This window comes from Triticum aestivum, chromosome 2D, assembly GCF_018294505.1.
Source record: "Triticum aestivum cultivar Chinese Spring chromosome 2D, IWGSC CS RefSeq v2.1, whole genome shotgun sequence".
NCBI classification, from domain to species: domain Eukaryota; kingdom Viridiplantae; phylum Streptophyta; class Magnoliopsida; order Poales; family Poaceae; genus Triticum; species Triticum aestivum.
The window spans coordinates 357,782,777-357,803,710 of NC_057799.1; the positions used below are offsets into that span (position 1 = coordinate 357,782,777).

Consider the following 20,934-nt stretch of genomic DNA (forward strand, 5'->3'; position numbering starts at 1 on the left):
GATAAATAAGTTTTTTTAGGGTAGGTTAAGATAAATAAGTTATGAAATCACTCTCTTATGTATATATAGGATTCGGGGCAACTTCGTTAATCTCTATATCAGTCGACTAAGTGCTCATAGGTAACGTATAGCGTGCATGTATTTATGGAGAGGAGTGCGTCCATGTATAGTGTGTTTCTAATATCTTTTTACGACGAATCAACCTGAGTTAGATGGTTAGAAAAATAGTGGTATTTTCATCTTCTAACTTAACAAATGCACTGGTCGAGAACGTTCTCGCTGCCTCGCGCGTGCGCACCACGGATAAGCCAAATGCAGTGCATCAGGGGTCTCTTCCTTAGCTGGGCTGACCGACCGTACAGTCCAATGTTACAGCACTCGTGTCAGTCGCAGCACACCCCTCGTAGCGTGCGTGCGAGCGCTTTGATGTCTGTCTGCGCGGTGGGGGTCGAGGGGCTCGGCCTGGACACCACTCGTGGTCCGACAACGCGATTGTACCCGACGTTGGCGTTCGCGTCGCGTGCCCTATATCCCGTGGGCCCAGCTCTCGCCGCCGACCCAATCCGGAGCCAAATTTGGATCTTTGATTTAAGCGCGTTCGACTAAACAAGTAAACAGAGAGGCAGAGAGCAACCACATTCGGCCCGATCGATCCCAGCCTAGATTCCCTAGCCTGGCCGGTGGGGAGCGAATCCGGCAAAGCGACGGCGAGGGGAACAGGGGTGGGGGGCCATGAAGCGCTGCTGCCTGCGGCTACATAAGCCGCGCGCCTCCGTTTCGTTCTGTCGGGGACGAGGAGGAGGTGGAGGAGGATGGCGCGGCAGCGGGGCCGCGTGGTGCTGCGGCGGATCGAGGATCGGAGGCGGCGGGGGATCTGCTTCAGGAAGCGGCGGGCGGGGCTGGTTAAGAAGGCGGAGGAGCTCGCCGTGCTCTGCGACGCCGACGTCGGCCTCCTCGTCATCAACCCCTTCGATGGCACCTTCCAACGCTTCGCCGCGCCTGCGACGTATGTGCTTGTGCCTCCGATCCCTGTCTTTTCTTCCGGTTATTTGCTCTCTCGATTACTCATCTATAAGAAAATATAAAAGCGTTTAGATCACTTAAGTAGTGATCTAAATATATTTCTGGACAGAGGGAGTACAATCGAATTAGGCCAATGTTTCGAATATAGTATTTTTTTTTCCGTGCTAATACGCGACTCTACGGCTCATCTCATGCCGCTCGTTAGCTATATTTTTCTTCCGCACGTAGAGGACGAGATCACGAATTCACGATGCCGAACCTGCTCTTACTCAACTGTCTGAGACTCGGGTCGCCGCCAGTTTATTTTTCTGCCGGCGTTCCAGCTGTAACCACACTACAGTAATGTTCTACTGCACACTACAGTATTTTATGCTTGCGTGAACTACAGTTGTAGCTTTTGTTCCTTTCTTTTTTGAAAGTCACTGGGGGAGGAGTCCCTCCACCTGAGTAGCTTTTGTTCCTATGATATCAGTGGACTAGAATTAAGTAAGAGCTGCTAGCGGATTTACTGTGTTACCTAGGATCAGTCTTTTAAGAGTTTATGGCAACCCTCTGGTTCTTTTTCTTCTTCTAGAGATATTGGATTATTGTAGCCGGAAGCAGTATATGGTGCCAGGATCGATATCAGGCGTTCGTTCTATCGTTTTGTTGCTTCTGAAAGGCATTCAGAGCCCGTTAAAGTTGGTTATTTCTTGTTGACTGCTAACCAAATTATTTGAAATCCCTGCTTAATTTCTAAGCAGAAAATGTGCACCAATTTACAAAACTATGTTTTGCCATAAAAATATTTCTTGTTCCTAAATAGAGGTAGGATGTAAGAAAAGTGATAGATTATAATTATGAAAACACATAGTTGGTACAAGTATATGATCAATGTGCATTATAATAGTTGCTAGGTGCCTAAATCCTTGCGCAAAAAATATTATTACCACAACAGTGATGACTCTGTTAGTGATAGTCTTGTCATCATCATATCCATAATGATGAACCGCGGGCAACTTAAGTGCATCATGCATGTCAACAGGAGGAGATTATACTACAAACCGAGCTAGTATATAAACTGCAAGCTGAACTAGTTTTGATATAAACTATGGAGATATTTGGGCGTATATATAATAAGATAGTGGTGGTTATTATACATCGGAGTAAGATAAGCCAACAAATAATGCTAGATGATAGGGATTATCTAGTGAAGTGAATATCCCTATGATTTCATGTACATGTAGTGGAGAATTTGCATTTCAGAGTTCATCTTGAGATTTACTTTGTTATGACATATTCAATGTATGTTTTGAGCTTGGCAATGTATGTTTACATGTTGCACCATAAATTATTTTTTCGAACTTGCATACGACATGAGTTATACTTGACCAAGTAGAGCTCGTGCAGAGAAATAATAAGTGGAAAGCTAGGTGCCGGTCGGGCTTCTAGAAATAAAAATCAGTCACCTCCCACTCCGTCTAGTTTGAATTAAGTACCTTATAGTGATTGATTGCTACAACAAAATATTTCCTCATGCAACATTTTTGTTGTGTCCATGCAATATTGTTGCAACATACATAAAACATCACTGGAAACTTCACAACATATGCGACATAAAAAATAATGAATAGAAATAGGGGAAGTGTGTTTGCAATGAACTGAACCCTTAAAAAAAACAGCCATAACCATTGCAACATGTCATCTGCATATGCGCAACAAACAATTTATGCCTTGGGTTTGCTAATGAAAAATCCACCAACTGATGCCCCGTCATCTCCTGATTCAAGTGAGTCTGAACCCATCCATGCCTAGGCACCATTTTCCTTGAGTCGGATAGCATTGACTGTCATAGCTAGATCATATTTTAGAGATAAGTATTATGGGGGATAGAAACACATCTATTCTGTCTACAGATAAAATGTAAATATTGACAATCATTTGACACCATGAGCCCATAACCTAGCTTCTGTATAGCTGCGTACATGCCTTGACCTGCACAATTGCTCGTTTCTATTCCATTTCATTTTTCGTCATCCGTGCAGGGGATTTTTTGTGATGGTTAGGTTTTATCTTCTATAGTTAGAAAATATTTGATGTGTCAAACCTAAATTGTAGTATTTCCAAATCGTAACCCTGATATGGAAACTAGAGAGGCATACTAACGAAAGGCTATTGTCTATAAATCATGAAGCTGACAAACCAAAAATCCGATACTATGATTGACATAAACATACTTCTAGGCAGTCGAGCCACCGAGAAGGGCTTGAGTTCTGACATGCATAGGTCAACCCATGCAAGATGACAAGTTTCAATTGCCCAACTTTACTAGGAACTTAGTTTTACGTTAAATTAGTTAAATTATATTGTTATGGTAATTTCGAAGCAAAACATGCTCATTGTAATAAGCAATGTTCCACCAATTTACTAAAAGAATGACACACGAAGTCTATACCTTTCCCCTTCCATATTGGAGAAAGACTTTATTTACCTACAAAATTTAAAATATGCGCTATATGTACCCTCATAAAGTCACACAACCCTTCTATGCCAAAGCATTTCTCTAAAAACTAACGTTTTCCTTTGCTGGCAAGTCAAGGGCTATAATCAAGAACCATCATATCAAGCAAAAAGCTACTTGACTCATGTCAATATGACCAAACCAAGAGCAAAAAAAATTGGGTAACATGGGGATGAATTCATGAACTGTGTCCAGATGACCAGATCATGAACCATGATATGAGAAAACACTACTTGGCTCATGTCATTGTGACCAAACCAAGAGCGGAGATTGAGAAAACATGGAGTAGATCACCAACAAGAGAAGCAAAGGGATTAGGATAGAACCATGAATCTCACCTTCTTGCTCCACTCCTCCCAGCCTCCCTCTCCTCACATATGTGTGTGTGGGACTTTTCCTTGCAGCAGTGTATGTGTAGCAGCAGCAGAACAGCAGATGAAATGAGCATACCAACCTCGCTCCTGTATGCTGGAGGGGAGTATTTATAGGAGCGGGCAGCAGCGGAGGCGTCTCACGCCCGTGCCCACGTCCTGGGATCGTGTATGAGATCGTGGGACGTGGGGAGCGGCTGGCTCCTTTCCTTAGTATAATTTATTCCTTAATTGCTAGTTGACCAATGCTTTGAACCGGCAAGCTTGTAATTAGCTGATGGGCTTTGAATATTTTAATGTACGGTGGGCCTTGGTGCTACTATTTCACATGTATGCACTAACAGGCTTGTGAGAACTACATGCACGTATATGCGGCCATATTTTTTAATGGGCTAAACTTGATTAGCTACTAATGACGCATTAAGGCTTATGGTGAGGGTGTGCATGCTTAATTATTTTCCCGGTAATTCGAAGTCCAATGTAAATATATGATATGAGATGAGCATGTTGGCCGAATATTTTCTAACCAAATATATATGGGTCGATACCCCACTAGAAACACCATTTATTTATTTTATATACCGCGTGTATATTTTGTCAGTGCGATATATTTTTATGCATCGCATCTTTTTTCATCAACGATGGAACAAGGACTCCATTTATCATATGCTCGATATGTCGGAAATATTATGATTTTATGTTGGTATTTGGCACCCGCCGTAGCTGGCGGCCTGCATGGATTGAAGTTATGTGTGATTTTAGTCGGGACAAATTTTTCATGGAGATCTTTATTCACTTTGCAAATTTCTCAAATATCAGCTCTTTTATTAATTTCATTTTGTGTGCCTGCTATTTTATATTGAGCGGTGAAAATTTACCAGTCATTTCCTTTGCCTATTTGGAAATTCATCATTTTTAACATTTAAAGTAATTCATTTATTTTACTTTTACTTTGGCCAAAATATGTGTCAACAATAGGTATAAAAAACAGTTTCTCCTTGGTTTGGTTCTATGTTTATAAAAAAAAGTTTAACATCTACATAAAATTCTAAAGAAAATTCCATCAACACAACAAATGAATTATTAAATATAAGAATTGTGTGAACAATATTTGTATGTTGCCATGCAAAATATATTTTCGTAAGCACTACTTCTCTCATATAAATATTATATCCCTAAATCTACACCCTACACCGAAGTCTAGGCTCAAGAACATGTTTGTAATTCATTTGTGTTTCTTGTCCCTTGCCAATATTTATGTATTCACAAGCATGATAGGATTTAACACACATCTGAGTGGACACGCAGTAAATGTTGATTGAAATTATCTCCTAACAAAATAATGCTTTTCATAATGAAAGGACCTAGATAGTTGATTCATGAGGCCATGACGCCTCTCCAAATGTAGCATCTCTTAGCACTTCAACATCTACATAAAATTCTAAAGAAAATTCCATCTATACAACAAATGAATTATTAAATATAAGAATTGCGTGAACAATATTTGTATGTTGCCATGCAAAACATATATTCGTAAGCACTACTTCTCTCATATAAATATTATATACCTAAATCTACACCCTACACCGAAGTCTAGGCTCAAGAACATGTTTGTAATTCATTTGTGTTTCTTGTCTCTTGCCAATATTTATGTATTCACAAGCATGATAGGATTTAACACACATCTGAGTGGACACCCAGTAAATGTTGATTGAAATTATCTCCTACCATAATGTTTTTCATAATGAAAGGACCTAGATAGTTGATTCATGAGGCCATGACGCCTCTCCAAATGTAGCATCTCTTAGCACTTTATCATAGAAGATATAAAATTTAAGAGACGATTAGCCCAATGCATTGTTTCTTAGGGTTTGTGTCTAAATTTTAATGATTTGGGGCTCATGCATACATGTGATTGGGCTAGCAGATTTTTTTTGTCTATGGCCACGTGCAAGGGTTGTATGTTAGCTAAGATACAACATCCCCCTCTCTCTTCATTAATTACTATGCCACGTCAGTACCTGTGAAACCGTGTTAAGAAACCTGCATCGGAAGAGCCTTGAAAAAAATTGGGACATTAAAACTTGTGGGCTTATGCATGTTTTAACATGTACAAGAAACTTGGTCTTGACTCACGTGGTACTAGTTGATTTACAAAAAAAGTTAAAGCTACAAACTCACATGGAAGCAAGTGCTTGTGGTACTCTTTTATCTCCCAGTACTCTTGATAATTGGACACCTAATCTCCACAACATTTTAGGGTTCACATCAGGAAACTCCATGGAAGTTCACATAGACATACCTATTTGAACACCTTGTGAAGGTGAAACGCCTAACTATGAGGCACCACTTTAAATTTGGTCACTCTAGATGCCTAAAGGATGGTTAGGAATGTGTTTAATACTCTATTTTATCTTCAGAGGTTATAGTTGTTGGGCGAAATAGCGACATGTATTCCTATGAGGCCATAGGCCAGTTTATATATACATATAGGCACGGATACCACTTTATACAACGAAGATAGTACATGGATATTATATACAACTGTAGCACTCACCAGACTCATGGTGGATCAACACACTGAATTTTAAGAGGTAAAAGTCGTCATGTGCTCTAGTTTGAGCTTTCATGGAGAAATCTACTAACTGTAGCTCGGAAGGCATATATGGTGGAGCAATCACTTGATCATGCACATGGGACCACATGAAAGAAGCATCGACACCAATATGTTTGGTGAGCTGATGCGTCATACGGTCACACACAACATTGATTACACCTATATTGTCGGATGAAAAAGGATTTCGTGTAGTCATAGAATCAGCCAAACCCTCAAGGATCCACGGTAGCAAAGTTATCCTTGTTGCAGAAATAGCTCGCAACTCAGCTCTGCACATGAATGGGAAACTACAGTGTGTTTCTTTGTTTTCCAGGTAGTGAGAGAACCTACACTAAGAGAATTAAGGTAAGCAGAAAACACGTGGCAAACTGAGGGCTCGCTAGCCCAATTGGCATTCGAATAGGCTTGATGTTGTACTGAAATGGAATGTAGAAAGAGAATACGACGTGAAGAGTTCCCACAAAGATATCATAGTACTTGAAGTAGGTGACTATAGTGAACTAAAGTGGGAGCAAAGATGAACTGGCCCAAAATGCGAACAAGATAGAAGATATCCGGATGAGACACAACTAGATAGGCAAGATTCCTGGCAAGATGATGACAACACTATCGATGTCTCAATAGTGAGCTCATCAATATATAAGGGTATCACGCACAAGATCTCGAATGCACTTTAGGATAAAAAGAAGCCATCTGAGCTAGAAGAAACCTCGATCCCAAAGTAGCAAAGAGGACCAACATCAGACATAAGAAACTACTCAATAAGACAAGCATCCACAAATGCAGTGTACATAAAGTCGTCACTAGTGATGTTCTTGTCATCAACATATAAAAGAAGAGCCTGGCCATGTGAAAAAAGTTGGAGAAAGGGCATGTGATCTTGATCACACTTGTCGTAGAACCAACATCAATGACCAATGAGGTGAAGCGCTCAAACCAGACACAAGGGGCTTTTATTAAGGCCATGTGGAGAGCAATGAAGACAACACACCAAGCAATCCAGAATATGCTACCTAGGTGGTGGCTGCATATAGACTTCTTCATGCATCCTGCCATTAAGAAATGCATTTTAATGGAAATTTGAGAGACTTGCCAGTCGCGAATAAAGGCCACAACAAGAAGGGTGCCAACATTGGTTATGGGGGGAATAGTTGCAAATATCTTAGCATAGAGTCGGGCATGCTTCCACTAAAAGACGAGGGCCACAAGATGAGGCATGTAACCATCTGAGCAAATCTTAACCTTGCAAACCTCTTACAAGTGAGGGGACAAACATTGGGCGGAAGGGAAACAAGATCCCACATGCCATTGGAGTAGCAAGCTCGTCTACGATCGCATGCTATCCTAGATGACCACTACATTTTTAGAAGAAGAAAAAACTACTGGCCAACTCTAATTACTGAAGCTCTTACTGTCATGAAGAACAAAACAACATGACACCATGCCGCAAAAAACAACAACAGTAAGATACAAGGTACGAGTAAAGAGACTTGCCGGTAACGAGATTGAACAAGGTATTGGGATACCGACGATCGAATCTCGGGCAAGTAACATACCGATTGACAAAGGGAATTGTATACGGGATTGATTGAATCCTCGACAACGTGGTTCATCCGATGAGATCATCGTGGAACATGTGGGAGCCAACATGGGTATCCAGATCCCGCTGTTGGTTACTGACCGGAGAGGCGTCTCGGTCATGTCTGCATGTCTCCCGGACCCGTAGGGTCTACACACTTAAGGTCCGGTGACGCTAGGGTTGTAGAGATATATGTATGCGGAAACCCGAAAGTTGTTCGGAGTCCCGGATGAGATCCCGGACGTCACGAGAGGTTCTGGAATGGTCCGGAGGTGAAGAATTATATATAGGAAGTCCAGTTTCGGCCACCGGGAAAGTTTCGGGGGTTACCGGTATTGTACCGGGACCACCGGAAGGGTCCCGGGGGTCCACCGGGTGGGGCCACCTATCCCGGAGGGCCCCGTGGGCTGAAAGTGGAAGGGAACCAGCCCTTAGTGGGCTGGGGCGCCCCCCTTGGGCCTCCCCCCATGCGCCTAGGGTTGGGAACCCTAGGGGGAGTTCCCCCTTGCCTTGGGGGGAAGGCAACCCCTTCCCCCCTTGTGGCCGCCGCCCCCCCTTGAGATCCCATCTCTTGGGGCCGGCGCCCCCCAGGGGGCCTATATAAAGGGGGGAGGGAGGGCAGCAACCTACAGCCTTGGGCGCCTCCCTCCTCCCCTGCAACACCTCTCTCTCTCTCGCAGAAGCTTAGCGAAGCCCTGCCGAGACCCGCTACATCCACCACCACGCCGTCGTGCTGTTGGATCTCCATCAACCTCTCCTTCCCCCTTGCTAGATCAAGAAGGAGGAGACGTCGCTGCACCGTACGTGTGTTGAACGCGGAGGTGCCGTCCGTTCGGCACTCGGTCATCGGTGATTTGGATCACGGCGAGTACGACTCCATCATCCACGTTCATTGGAACGCTTCCGCTCGCGATCTACAAGGGTATGTAGATGCACTCCTTTCCCCTCGTTGCTAGTAGACTCCATAGATGCATCTTGGTGAGCTTAGGAAAATTTTTAAATTATGCTATGATTCCCAACAGTGGCATCATGAGCCAGGCCTATGCGTAGTTACTATGCACGAGTAGAACACAAAGCAGTTGTGGGCGTTGAGTTTGCCAATTCTTCTTGCCGCTACTAGTCGTTTCTTGTTTCGGCGGCATTGTAGGATGAAGCGGCCCGGACCGACCTTACACGTACGCTTACGTGAGACAGGTTCCACCGACTGACATGCACTAGTTGCATAAGGTGGCTAGCGGGTGTCTGTCTCTCCTACTTTAGTCGGAACGGATTCGATGAAAAGGGTCCTTATGAAGGGTAAATAGAAATTGGCAAATCACGTTGTGGTCATACGTAGGTAAGAAAACGTTCTTGCTAGAAACCTACAAACCACGTAAAAAAACTTGCAACAACAATTAGAGGACGTCTAACTTGTTTTTGCAGCAAGTGCTATGTGATGTGATATGGCCAGAAGATGTGATGAATGATATATGTGATGTATGAGATTGATCATATTCTTGTAATAGGAATCACGACTTGCATGTCGATGAGTATGACAACCGGCAGGAGCCATAGGAGTTGTCTTTATTATTTTGCATGACCTGCGTGTCATTGAATAACGCCGTGTAATTTACTTTACTTTGTTGCTAAACGCGTTAGCCATACAAGTAGAAGTAATCGTTGGCGTGACGACTTCATGAAGACACAATGATGGAGATCATGGTGTCATGCCGGTGACGAAGATGATCATGGTGCCCCGAAGATGGAGATCAAAGGAGCATGATGATATTGGCCATATCATGTCACTATTTGATTGCATGTGATGTTTATCATGTTTTTGCATCTTATTTGCTTAGAACGACGGTAGCAAGTAGGATGATCCCTTATAATAATTTCAAGAAAGTGTTCACCCTAACTGTGCACCGTTGCGAAGGTTCGTTGTTTCGAAGCACCACGTGATGATCGGGTGTGATAGATTCTAACGTTCGAATACAACGGGTGTTGACGAGCCTAGCATGTACAGACATGGCCTCGGAACACACGCAATACACTTAGGTTGACTTGACGAGCCTAGCATGTACAGACATGGCCTCGGAACACGGAGGACCGAAAGGTCGAGCATGAGTCGTATAGAAGATACGATCAACATGGAGATGTTCACCGATCTTGACTAGTCCGTCTCACGTGATGATCGGACACGGCCTAGTTGAATTCGGATCATGTTTCACTTAGATGACTAGAGGGATGTCTATCTGAGTGGGAGTTCATTAAATAATTTGATTATATGAACTTAATTATCATGAACTTAGTCTAAAATCTTTACACTATGTATTGTAGATCAAATGGCCCACGTTGTCCTCAATTTCAACGCGTTCCTAGAGAAAACCAAGCTGAAAGATGATGGCAGCAACTATACGGACTGGGTCCGGAACCTGAGGATCATCCTCATAGCAGCCAAGAAAGATTATGTCTTAGAAGCACCGCTAGGTGAAGCACCAATCCCTGAGAACCAAGACGTTATGAACGCTTGGCAGCAGCGTGCTGATGATTACTCCCTCGTTCAGTGCGGCATGCTTTACAGCTTAGAACCGGGTCTCCAAAAGCGTTTTGAGAAACATGGAGCATATGAGATGTTCGAGGAGCTGAAACTGGTTTTTCAAGCTCATGCGCGGGTCGAGAGATATGATGTCTCCGACAAGTTCTTCAGCTGTAAAATGGAGGAGAACAGTTCTGTTAGTGAGCACATACTCAGAATGTCTGGGTTGCACAACCGCTTGTCTCAGCTGGGAGTTAATCTCCCGGATGACGCGGTCATTGACAGAATCCTCCAGTCGCTTCCACCAAGCTACAAGAGCTTTGTGATGAACTACAATATGCAGGGGATGGAAAAGACCATTCCCGAGGTATATTCAATGCTGAAATCAGCTGAGGTAGAGATCAGAAAAGAACATCAAGTGTTGATGGTGAATAAAACCACTAAGTTCAAGAAGGGCAAGGGTAAGAAGAACTTCAAGAAGGACGGCAAGGGAGTTGCCGCGCCCGGTAAGCCAGTTACCGGGAAGAAGTCAAAGAATGGACCCAAGCCCGAGACTGAGTGCTTTTATTGCAAGGGAAGTGGTCACTAGAAGCGGAACTGCCCCAAATATTTAGCGGACAAGAAGAAGGTCGGCAACACCCAAGGTATATGTGATATACAAGTAATTGATGTGTACCTTACCAGTACTCGTAGTAGCTCCTGGGTATTTGATACCGGTGCGGTTGCTCATATTTGTAACTCAAAGCAGGAACTACGGAATAAACGAAGACTGGCAAAGGACGAGGTGACGATGCGCGTCGGGAATGGTTCCAAGGTCGATGTGATCGTCGTTGGCACGCTACCTCTGCATCTACCCACGGGATTAGTTTTAAACCTCAATAATTGTTATTTAGTGCCAGCTTTGAGCATGAACATTGTATCTGGATCTCGTTTAATTCGAGATGGCTACTCATTTAAATCTGAGAATAATGGTTGTTCTATTTATTTGAGAGATATGTTTTATGGTCATGCCCCGCTGGTCAATGGTTTATTTTTGATGAATCTCGAACGTGATGTTACACATGTTCATAGTGTGAATACCAAAAGATGTAAAGTTGATAACGATAGTCCCACATACTTGTGGCACTGCCGCCTTGGTCACATTGGTGTCAAGCGCATGATGAAGCTCCATGCAGATGGACTTTTGGAGTCTCTTGATTACGAATCATTTGACACGTGCGAACCATGCCTCATGGGTAAGATGACCAAGACTCTGTTCTCCGGAACAATGGAGCGAGCAACCAACTTATTGGAAATCATACATACCGATGTGTGCGGTCCAATGAGTGTTGAGGCTCGCGGAGGATATCGTTATGTTCTCACTCTCACTGATGATTTAAGTAGATATGGGTATGTCTACCTAATGAAACACAAGTCTGAAACCTTTGAAAAGTTCAAGGAATTTCAGAGTGAAGTCGAGAATCAACGTGACAGGAAAATAAAATTCTTACGATCAGATCGTGGTGGAGAATATTTAAGTCACGAATTTGGTACACACTTAAGGAAATGTGGAATAGTTTCACAACTCACGCCGCCTGGAACACCTCAGAGAAATGGTGTGTCCGAACGTCGTAATCGCACTCTATTGGATACGGTGCGATCTATGATGTCTCTTACCGATTTACCGCTCTCATTTTGGGGTTATGCTTTAGAGACTGCCGCATTCACTTTAAATAGGGCACCGTCTAAATCCGTTGAGACGACACCGTATGAATTATGGTTTGGGAAGAAACCTAAGCTGTCGTTTCTAAAAGTTTGGGGATGCGATGCTTATGTCAAGAAACTTCAACCTGAAAAGCTCGAACCCAAATCGGAAAAATGCGTCTTCATAGGATACCCTAAGGAAACTATTGGGTATACCTTCTACCTCAGATCCGAAGGAAAGATCTTCGTTGCCAAGAACAGGTCCTTTCTAGAGAAGGAGTTTCTCTCGAAAGAATTGAGTGGGAGGAAAGTGGAACTTGATGAGGTGATAGTCACCCCTTCCGAACCGGAAAGTAGCGCAGCGCGGGAAAATGTTCCTGTGGTGCCTACACCGACTGGGGAGGAAGTTAATGATGATGATCATGAAACTTCAGATCAAGTTATTGAACTTCGTAGGTCCACAAGGACACGTTCCGCACCAGAGTGGTACGGCAACCCTGCCCTGGAAATCATGTTGTTAGACAACGGTGAACCTTCAAACTATGAAGAAGTGATGGCGGGCTCGGATTCCGACAAATGGCTAGAAGCCATGAAATCCGAGATAGAATCCATGTATGAAAACAAAGTATGGACTTTGACTGACTTGCCCGATGAGCGGCGAGCCATAGAAAACAAATGGATCTTTAAGAAGAAGACGGACGCAGATGGTAATGTGACCATCTACAAAGCTCGACTTGTCGCTAAGGGTTATCGACAAGTTCAAGGGGTTGACTACGATGAGACTTTCTCACCCGTAGCGAAGCTGAAGTCCGTCCGAATCATGTTAGCAATTGCCGCATACTATGATTATGAGATATGGCAGATGGACGTCAAAACGGCATTCCTTAACGGCTTCCTTAAGGAAGAGTTGTATATGATGCAGCCGGAAGGTTTTGTCGATCCTAAGAATGCTAACAAAGTATGCAAGCTCCAACGCTCAATCTATGGGCTGGTGCAAGCATCTCGGAGGTGGAACATTCACTTTGATGAGATGATCAAAGCGTTTGGGTTCACACAGACTTATGGAGAAGCCTGTGTTTACAAGAAAGTGAGTGGGAGTTCTGTAGCATTTCTCATATTATATGTGGATGACATACTGTTGATGGGAAATGATATAGAATTCTTGGAAAGTATAAAGGCCTATTTGAATAAGTGTTTTTCAATGAAGGACCTTGGAGAAGCTGCTTATATATTAGGCATCAAGATCTATAGAGATAGATCAAGACGCCTCATTGGTCTTTCACAGAGTACATACCTTGACAAGATATTGAAGAAGTTCAATATGGATCAGTCCAAGAAGGAGTTCTTGCCTGTATTGCAAGGTGTGCAATTGAGCACGGCTCAATGCCCGACCACGGCAGAAGATATAGAAGAGATGAGTGTCATCCCCTATGCCTCGGCCATAGGGTCTATTATGTATGCCATGCTGTGTACCAGACCTGATGTAAACCTTGCCGTAAGTTTGGTAGGAAGGTACCAAAGTAATCCCGGCAAGGAACACTGGACAGCGGTCAAGAATATCCTGAAGTACCTGAAGAGGACTAAGGATATGTTTCTCGTTTATGGAGGTGACGAAGAGCTCGTCGTAAAGGGTTACGTCGACGCTAGCTTCGACACAGATCTGGATGACTCGAAGTCACAGACCGGATACGTGTATATTTTGAATGGAGGAGCAGTAAGCTGGTGCAGTTGCAAGCAAAGCGTCGTGGCGGGATCTACATGTGAAGCGGAGTACATGGCAGCCTCGGAGGCAGCACAGGAAGCAGTCTGGATGAAGGAGTTCATTACCGACCTAGGGGTGATTCCCAATGCGTCGGGCCCGATGACTCTCTTCTGTGACAACACTGGAGCTATTGCCCTTGCGAAGGAGCCCAGGTTTCACAGGAAGACCAGGCATATCAAGCGTCACTTCAACTCCATTCGTGAAAGTGTTCAAAATGGAGACATAGATATTTGTAAAGTACACACGGACCTGAATGTAGCAGATCCGTTGACTAAACCTCTCCCTAGGGCAAAACATGATCAACACCAGGACGCAATGGGTGTTCGATTCATCACTATGTAACTAGATTATTGACTCTAGTGCAAGTGGGAGACTGTTGGAAATATGCCCTAGAGGCAATAATAAATGGTTATTATTATATTTCTTTGTTCATGATCATAGTCTATTATTCATGCTATAATTGTATTGTCCGGAAATCGTAATACATGTGTGAATACATAGACCACAACATGTCCCTAGTAAGCCTCTAGTTGACTAGCTCGTTGATCAACAGATAGTCATGGTTTCCTGACTATGGACATTGGATGTCATTGATAACGGGATCACATCATTAGGAGAATGATGTGATGGACAAGACCCAATCCTAAGCATAGCATAAAAGATCATGTAGTTTCGTTTGCTAGAGCTTTTCCAATGTCAAGTATCTTTTCCTTAGACCATGAGATCGTGCAACTCCCGGATACCGTAAGAGTGCTTTGGGTGTGCCAAACGTCACAACGTAACTGGGTGACTATAAAGGTACACTACGGGTATCTCCGAAAGTGTCTGTTGGGTTGGCACGGATCGAGACTGGGATTTGTCACTCCGTGTGACGGAGAGGTATCTCTGGGCCCACTCGGTAGTGCATCATCATAATGAGCTCAATGTGACTAAGGCGTTAGTCACGGGATCATGCATTGCGGTACGAGTAAAGAGACTTGCCGGTAACGAGATTGAACAAGGTATTGGGATACCGACGATCGAATCTCGGGCAAGTAACATACCGATTGACAAAGGGAATTGTATACGGGATTGATTGAATCCTCGACAACGTGGTTCATCCGATGAGATCATCGTGGAACATGTGGGAGACAACATGGGTATCCAGATCCCGCTGTTGGTTATTGACCGGAGAGGCGTCTCGGTCATGTCTGCATGTCTCCCGAACCCGTAGGGTCTACACACTTAAGGTCCGGTGACGCTAGGGTTGTAGAGATATATGTATGCGGAAACCCGAAAGTTGTTCGGAGTCCCGGATGAGATCCCGGACGTCACGAGAGGTTCCGGAATGGTCCGGAGGTGAAGAATTATATATAGGAAGTCCAGTTTCGGCCACCGGGAAAGTTTCGGGGGTTACCGGTATTGTACCGGGACCACCGGAAGGGTCCCGGGGGTCCACCGGGTGGGGCCACCTATCCCGGAGGGCCCCGTGGGCTGAAAGTGGAAGGGAACCAGCCCTTAGTGGGCTGGGGCGCCCCCCTTGGGCCTCCCCCCATGCGCCTAGGGTTGGGAACCCTAGGGGGGAGTTCCCCCTTGCCTTGGGGGGCAAGGCAACCCCTTCCCCCCTTGTGGCCGCCGCCCCCCCTTGAGATCCCATCTCTTGGGGCCGGCGCCCCCCCAGGGGGCCTATATAAAGGGGGGGAGGGAGGGCAGAAACCTACAGCCTTGGGCGCCTCCCTCCTCCCCTGCAACACCTCTCTCTCTCGCAGAAGCTTAGCGAAGCCCTGCCGAGACCCGCTACATCCACCACCACGCCGTCGTGCTGCTGGATCTCCATCAACCTCTCCTTCCCCCTTGCTGGATCAAGAAGGAGGAGACGTCGCTGCACCGTACGTGTGTTGAACGCGGAGGTGCCGTCCGTTCGGCACTCGGTCATCGGTGATTTGGATCACGGCGAGTACGACTCCGTCATCCACGTTCATTGGAACGCTTCCGCTCGCGATCTACAAGGGTATGTAGATGCACTCCTTTCCCCTCGTTGCTAGTAGACTCCATAGATGCCTCTTGGTGAGCGTAGGAAATTTTTTAAATTATGCTACGATTCCCAACACTATCGCCATTAGCTGGGCGTCAAACCGAACAATGCCATCCGATCACATCGCCAAAGGGAGCCACTCGTTACCTCGCCCTGGATCAAAGGTTGCTAAACCGTCATACGATGGGGATGCTCACCCTTAAGCCCGGATGGGCAATGATGCTAGGACCTCGAGGCGAGCGATGTCAAGGCAACCACCTCGTTGAGCCTAGCTCCCCAAGATAGCACCAACGTCGAGACCACAAAACCGTCTAGACAAAGAAAATAAGTTGTTGTTCGTGAACCACACGCCCAACAACCACCAGAAATGGAACTTGCTCATGTGGGGGAGCTTCCAAGCAGGAACAACGCCACAACGTCACCACCATCCGGTCTGGTAAGCCAGCTAAGGGTTTTCACCTAGCTAGATCCCAAGGTAGAGGAGGGCACCCCACGATGACACCTCCAAGGAAGGGAACTTCACTCAAGAGCATTATCGCCACCGACTCCTACACCGCTGGGCAGAGCTTTCACTCAGGAAATGACCCCTGCCACCCACCACTACACCTCCCACAAAGCCATCGATAGGAAGGTGACGTGGGTGAGTAGCGATGTATACAACACCCAGAATAGAGCAGTATCAATCCGTGGAGGTACCAGTATCCCGCAACAGTTGAATGCTCTACAATACAAATAAAACTTCACTTGTGTCCCCAACATTGCTAACAAGGTGTCAAGGTGTCAACATTTCTAACAAGGTGTCAACCTTGCTAGTCTTACTAGTTACAAAGACGTTTAAATAATAGATAATATTCCCGTATTATCGGATAAAACAAAACTAAAAATAAGTTGATGGAAGGTGATTCTTATGCTAAAAAATGGATTGTTGTTCATTTCACTAAGTATAACTCTCCAATACATAAAAGTGTGTTATATCAAGTGCAAAGGTACATAATAAAAAATTTCATGCTCATGCCAAACATATGAATGTGTTGATTCTACATAGGTAGTACGTCCATAATACTATTAGATCAAGATACACTCTGCATCTTATAGCTAAATAGACTGTCCATAGATCGCACGATCTGGACATTAAGTGTGAACAAAGGTAATTTCTTTGAACAAGACATACTGGTGTTTATGGGATTCTAGTGAACCCTCTAATAAACCATAACCCTTAGTGGTTCTATACAAGCCTTTTTTCACTTTTTTCACTGCGATAGATTGTTCACAATATTGAACCAAATTAACGCACACCTCTGCCACTACTGATTATAAATATAAACAGGCCAAAAGTAAACGAATAACCATAGAGAAATATGCATCTATGGATCAAACAAGATGGCAGTTATAAATTTAAACATTAAGGAATAATGCATCGCATAATCTACATCACCATTATGAATACATTAGATTAACCATAATCATGTAGGGCAGCTCATATGGCTATTGTACTAATCATCTAAACACATCAAGGGGGATATTACAACTTGGCTACTGCCATGAGCCCATAGTCCAGTGGGTGGACTACTCACAACTCATCTTGGAGCACAAGGATCGAGTTGATGATGATGTAGATCACTTTACCCTCCAACAGTACATGATCAGGGTTGAAAACGAAGATCATCTAAGAAACGTGATGTGGCAGCGACAAAAAAGATAGATAATTAAGATAGAAGTTTCAAGATGTATATAGACCATCGGGAACTGGAGCCACCTTCGGGGTGCTCCATAGGCCATCGGCGCCCATAAAAGGCGGGCGCCTCCTTGGGGCGCCTGTGGCCTAGTGGGCCCCACGAGGAGGATGGGTCTTGGCCCTTGGTCCTCTTCCAGCATGAAAATTCTCAACACATTTTATTTTATTTATTATTCTTTGAATTTTTATGGTGATTTTCTGAAATCCAAAAACAGGAACTGGCACTAGGCACCAGATTAATATGGTAGTCCAATAAAAGCTGATAAAAAGTATGCCCAAAGCGTATGGAATTGATAGCAATGTAGCATGAATCATACAAAATTATAGATACGTTTAAGCGTATCACACCGCTGCAATGAAGGCCTGTCCCAAGGTTTAGCACACACAAACTGGGTCGCGCTGCCTCTAGCCAAGACAAGCGGCCACCCAAGCAACAGGATGATCCATGGGGATGTGGGCTTGCCACAGGACATAGCCCATTGATGTGGAACGGGACTGCGCCACCATGGTTGAGGAAGAACACATGTGAGTGGGAAAGCATGGGAAGGAGAGAGGCGGCAGGGGCACTTCTCGCCACCGCGGCCTCACGTATGGCCGTCATCGCAGCGGTGATGGAAAGCAAGGTGAAGGAGGGGTTGCTTGAGGTGGTAGTGGAAATCGTCTTTCGAGTTGTGGGAGCGACACACTAGACGCCTAGGGTTTCGAGGGGGTGAGTAGTTGACCTAAGAAGAGTGGCACTAGAAAAAACGTAGCAGTCAATAACTGAAGGTGGATGGACGCGTAAGCCATAAGTAGGAGGTCAGGCATCACCATCATGAGAGAGAGGGAGCAGTTGAAGAAGATTGCTCATCCGAAGAAGATGTCATGTCAGGGGAAGTGGACATGCCAGGAGAAGATGGTGCATCATGAGATGTTGCCCCATCAGAAGAAGGCACGATAGAAGAATCCACAACACATGGACGACGACTGCAGCAGAAAAGGAGGAAAAGCAGGATGAGGAACCATACAAGGGAGCTCAAGAGACAAATGAGGTGGAGATAGCAGCATGCGGTCCACAACGGGAGTATGTGCAAACCTAGTGGGATGGGTGGAAAGGGGCAATACAATAGTGATAGGTGTGTCAGGCTAAGTTGAGAAATAAATAGACTCATTAGAGGAGGTCAAAGGAGAAGACGCACGCGGATTGAAAGGGTGAGACTCATCAAAAGTCACATCATGAGATATGCCAATCTACAGGAACCTAACATTGATAGCCCTTGTGTTCACCATTGTATCCTAAGAAGACACTCAATAGAGCAAATAGTTTGATGCATTCACAAGGTGCTAGAAGAACATATCGAACAAAACCAAACAAATGAAGCACATTAGTGAGGAGAAAGACCGCAGAGGCCCTCGCAAGATTTCCTAGACAATGGATCACTCGCAAACACTAATTCTTCATGTTACAATTATTTAGAAGGGCACACCTATGTCTTCGTGTTTCTTTAAACCAAATCTTCGGGGACTTTCACTTATGTATCCTCACAAACACATCAGTCTCTTAACCACTTTTGTTGTCAGTACTCCAAAATCTCAAAGGGGGCACTAGATGCACTTACATCTACCAAGCTTACAACCCCGATAATCTAAAAATACACCTCCCGAGGGAGACCCTTGAAGACCATGATGAAACTTAAATCGACAAATGAGAGCCATGCAAACGACCAATGCGACGATACCTCTTCTGAAAAGAGGCGGTAGACAAAGCGTTGGGACGAAGAGAGTGGTGGCGGTGGCAATGGAAGGAACATGGGCTCGTTAAGTTCCCACCAGTGAGGCATAGCACCAGGGTCCAACCCCAAACAGAGCCCTTGTGTGACAAATCATGAACACAATAAAAATCAACGTCAAGAATGATGTGAGAAACAGAGTCAGTAATCTGGTTAGCTGGAAAGAGTTGCATGGCAATCCTAGAATATAAGCAACATGAGAAACATGAAAAGAAGTTAAGGGTGCTATAACTAGCAATGGGAAGAGAAATACCGCCGATAGCAAGAACGTGAATAGGAGAATTTGGGGATATAATAAATGACAGAGCAGACGAATAGAAGTTATATGGAAAGATGCACTAGAATCAAGAATCCATGTGGAGTACCTATTTGTGTAGAAGGTGGTCTCCTAGTGCCTGAATGGTGCGCAACAAAATTTGCCGATGAAGAACTAGAACACACTTAAGTCGCGCAATATCTTGCTCAATTAGGGACACGACTAAAGAGGTCGAGGTAGAAGCACCAACCCATGTAGAAGAGCCATGTACCAGGTACTTAGAGACCTTCTAATTGTACGCACCAATAGAAACATCATCAACAATCTTGGCAGCTTCAACAACAACATGATCAGCAACATGGATAGGAGTTGGCGATACCAATGATGAGGGCTGCTCCAGAGGAAACATGGCACACCAAGCATGAGACCTCGCGAGAGAGGACGCCTAGATATGAAGACCACACATGTAGGCAACAAAGTTGTTGTAACTAACGTCGTAAAAATTTTACCAGACAACACGGGATGGAAACAAAGCCCAATGATGAAGACATTGTGCCCATTTTTACTATTCTTACAAGATGGAATTGAGCTCGGTCAATCTACCAAGTGGAATCTACAGTGGACCAAACGCTATAGATTGATCGAAATAGGGTCGAGCATCAGCTACGTGCATGCGTAGAAGAGGTGCACAAGTTGAGCGCGAGCGATGCGGTTTGACCACACATGATTCGATAAGTGTTGTCACAACATAGCTCGACCCGATCCAAGGGGTGGCGCTCCGTGCTCTAGCTTATCCCGATCGAGATGTTAGAGCATGAGATGTGCCCCAGGTCGGCTTGATCAAGGTGCTGACACACGCGCTCGATATGGATTAGAGCGCCTAGAATGGACAACACTACATGGGCTTGTATCAATGTTGGTGCAAAAAGGCGGCGGTGGTATCTAAAGAGAGGATTGCCAAAGGAGTAGCATGGTGGAATAAATTAGAGGCAAGACAAAGAAAAAATGAGATCAGGCCCTCGATAAAAATCGCAGTCAATCATAGCATAACTTGTTTGTGTGAAAATGGAAACCTAGGCTTTGATACCATGTTTTTTTAGAGAGGCATTG

General features: G+C 44.5%; 1 protein-coding gene across 2 annotated transcripts; it reads left to right on the plus strand.

The window, feature by feature from the left end:
- Positions 1-500: 500 nt before the first annotated feature.
- Positions 501-4,769, plus strand: LOC123053141 (MADS-box transcription factor 51). 2 transcript variants are annotated; one of them, XM_044476546.1, is made up of 2 exons: positions 501-1,006; positions 3,931-4,769. In XM_044476546.1, exons 1-2 carry the CDS (start codon positions 813-815, stop codon positions 3,965-3,967), a joined length of 231 nt encoding a protein of 76 aa, XP_044332481.1. In that variant the 5' UTR covers positions 501-812; the 3' UTR covers positions 3,968-4,769. The 2 variants fall into 2 exon arrangements, with proteins under 2 accessions (XP_044332481.1, XP_044332480.1); XM_044476545.1 differs by having other exon boundaries at positions 502-1,006; positions 3,928-4,769.
- Positions 4,770-20,934: the final 16,165 nt, after the last annotated feature.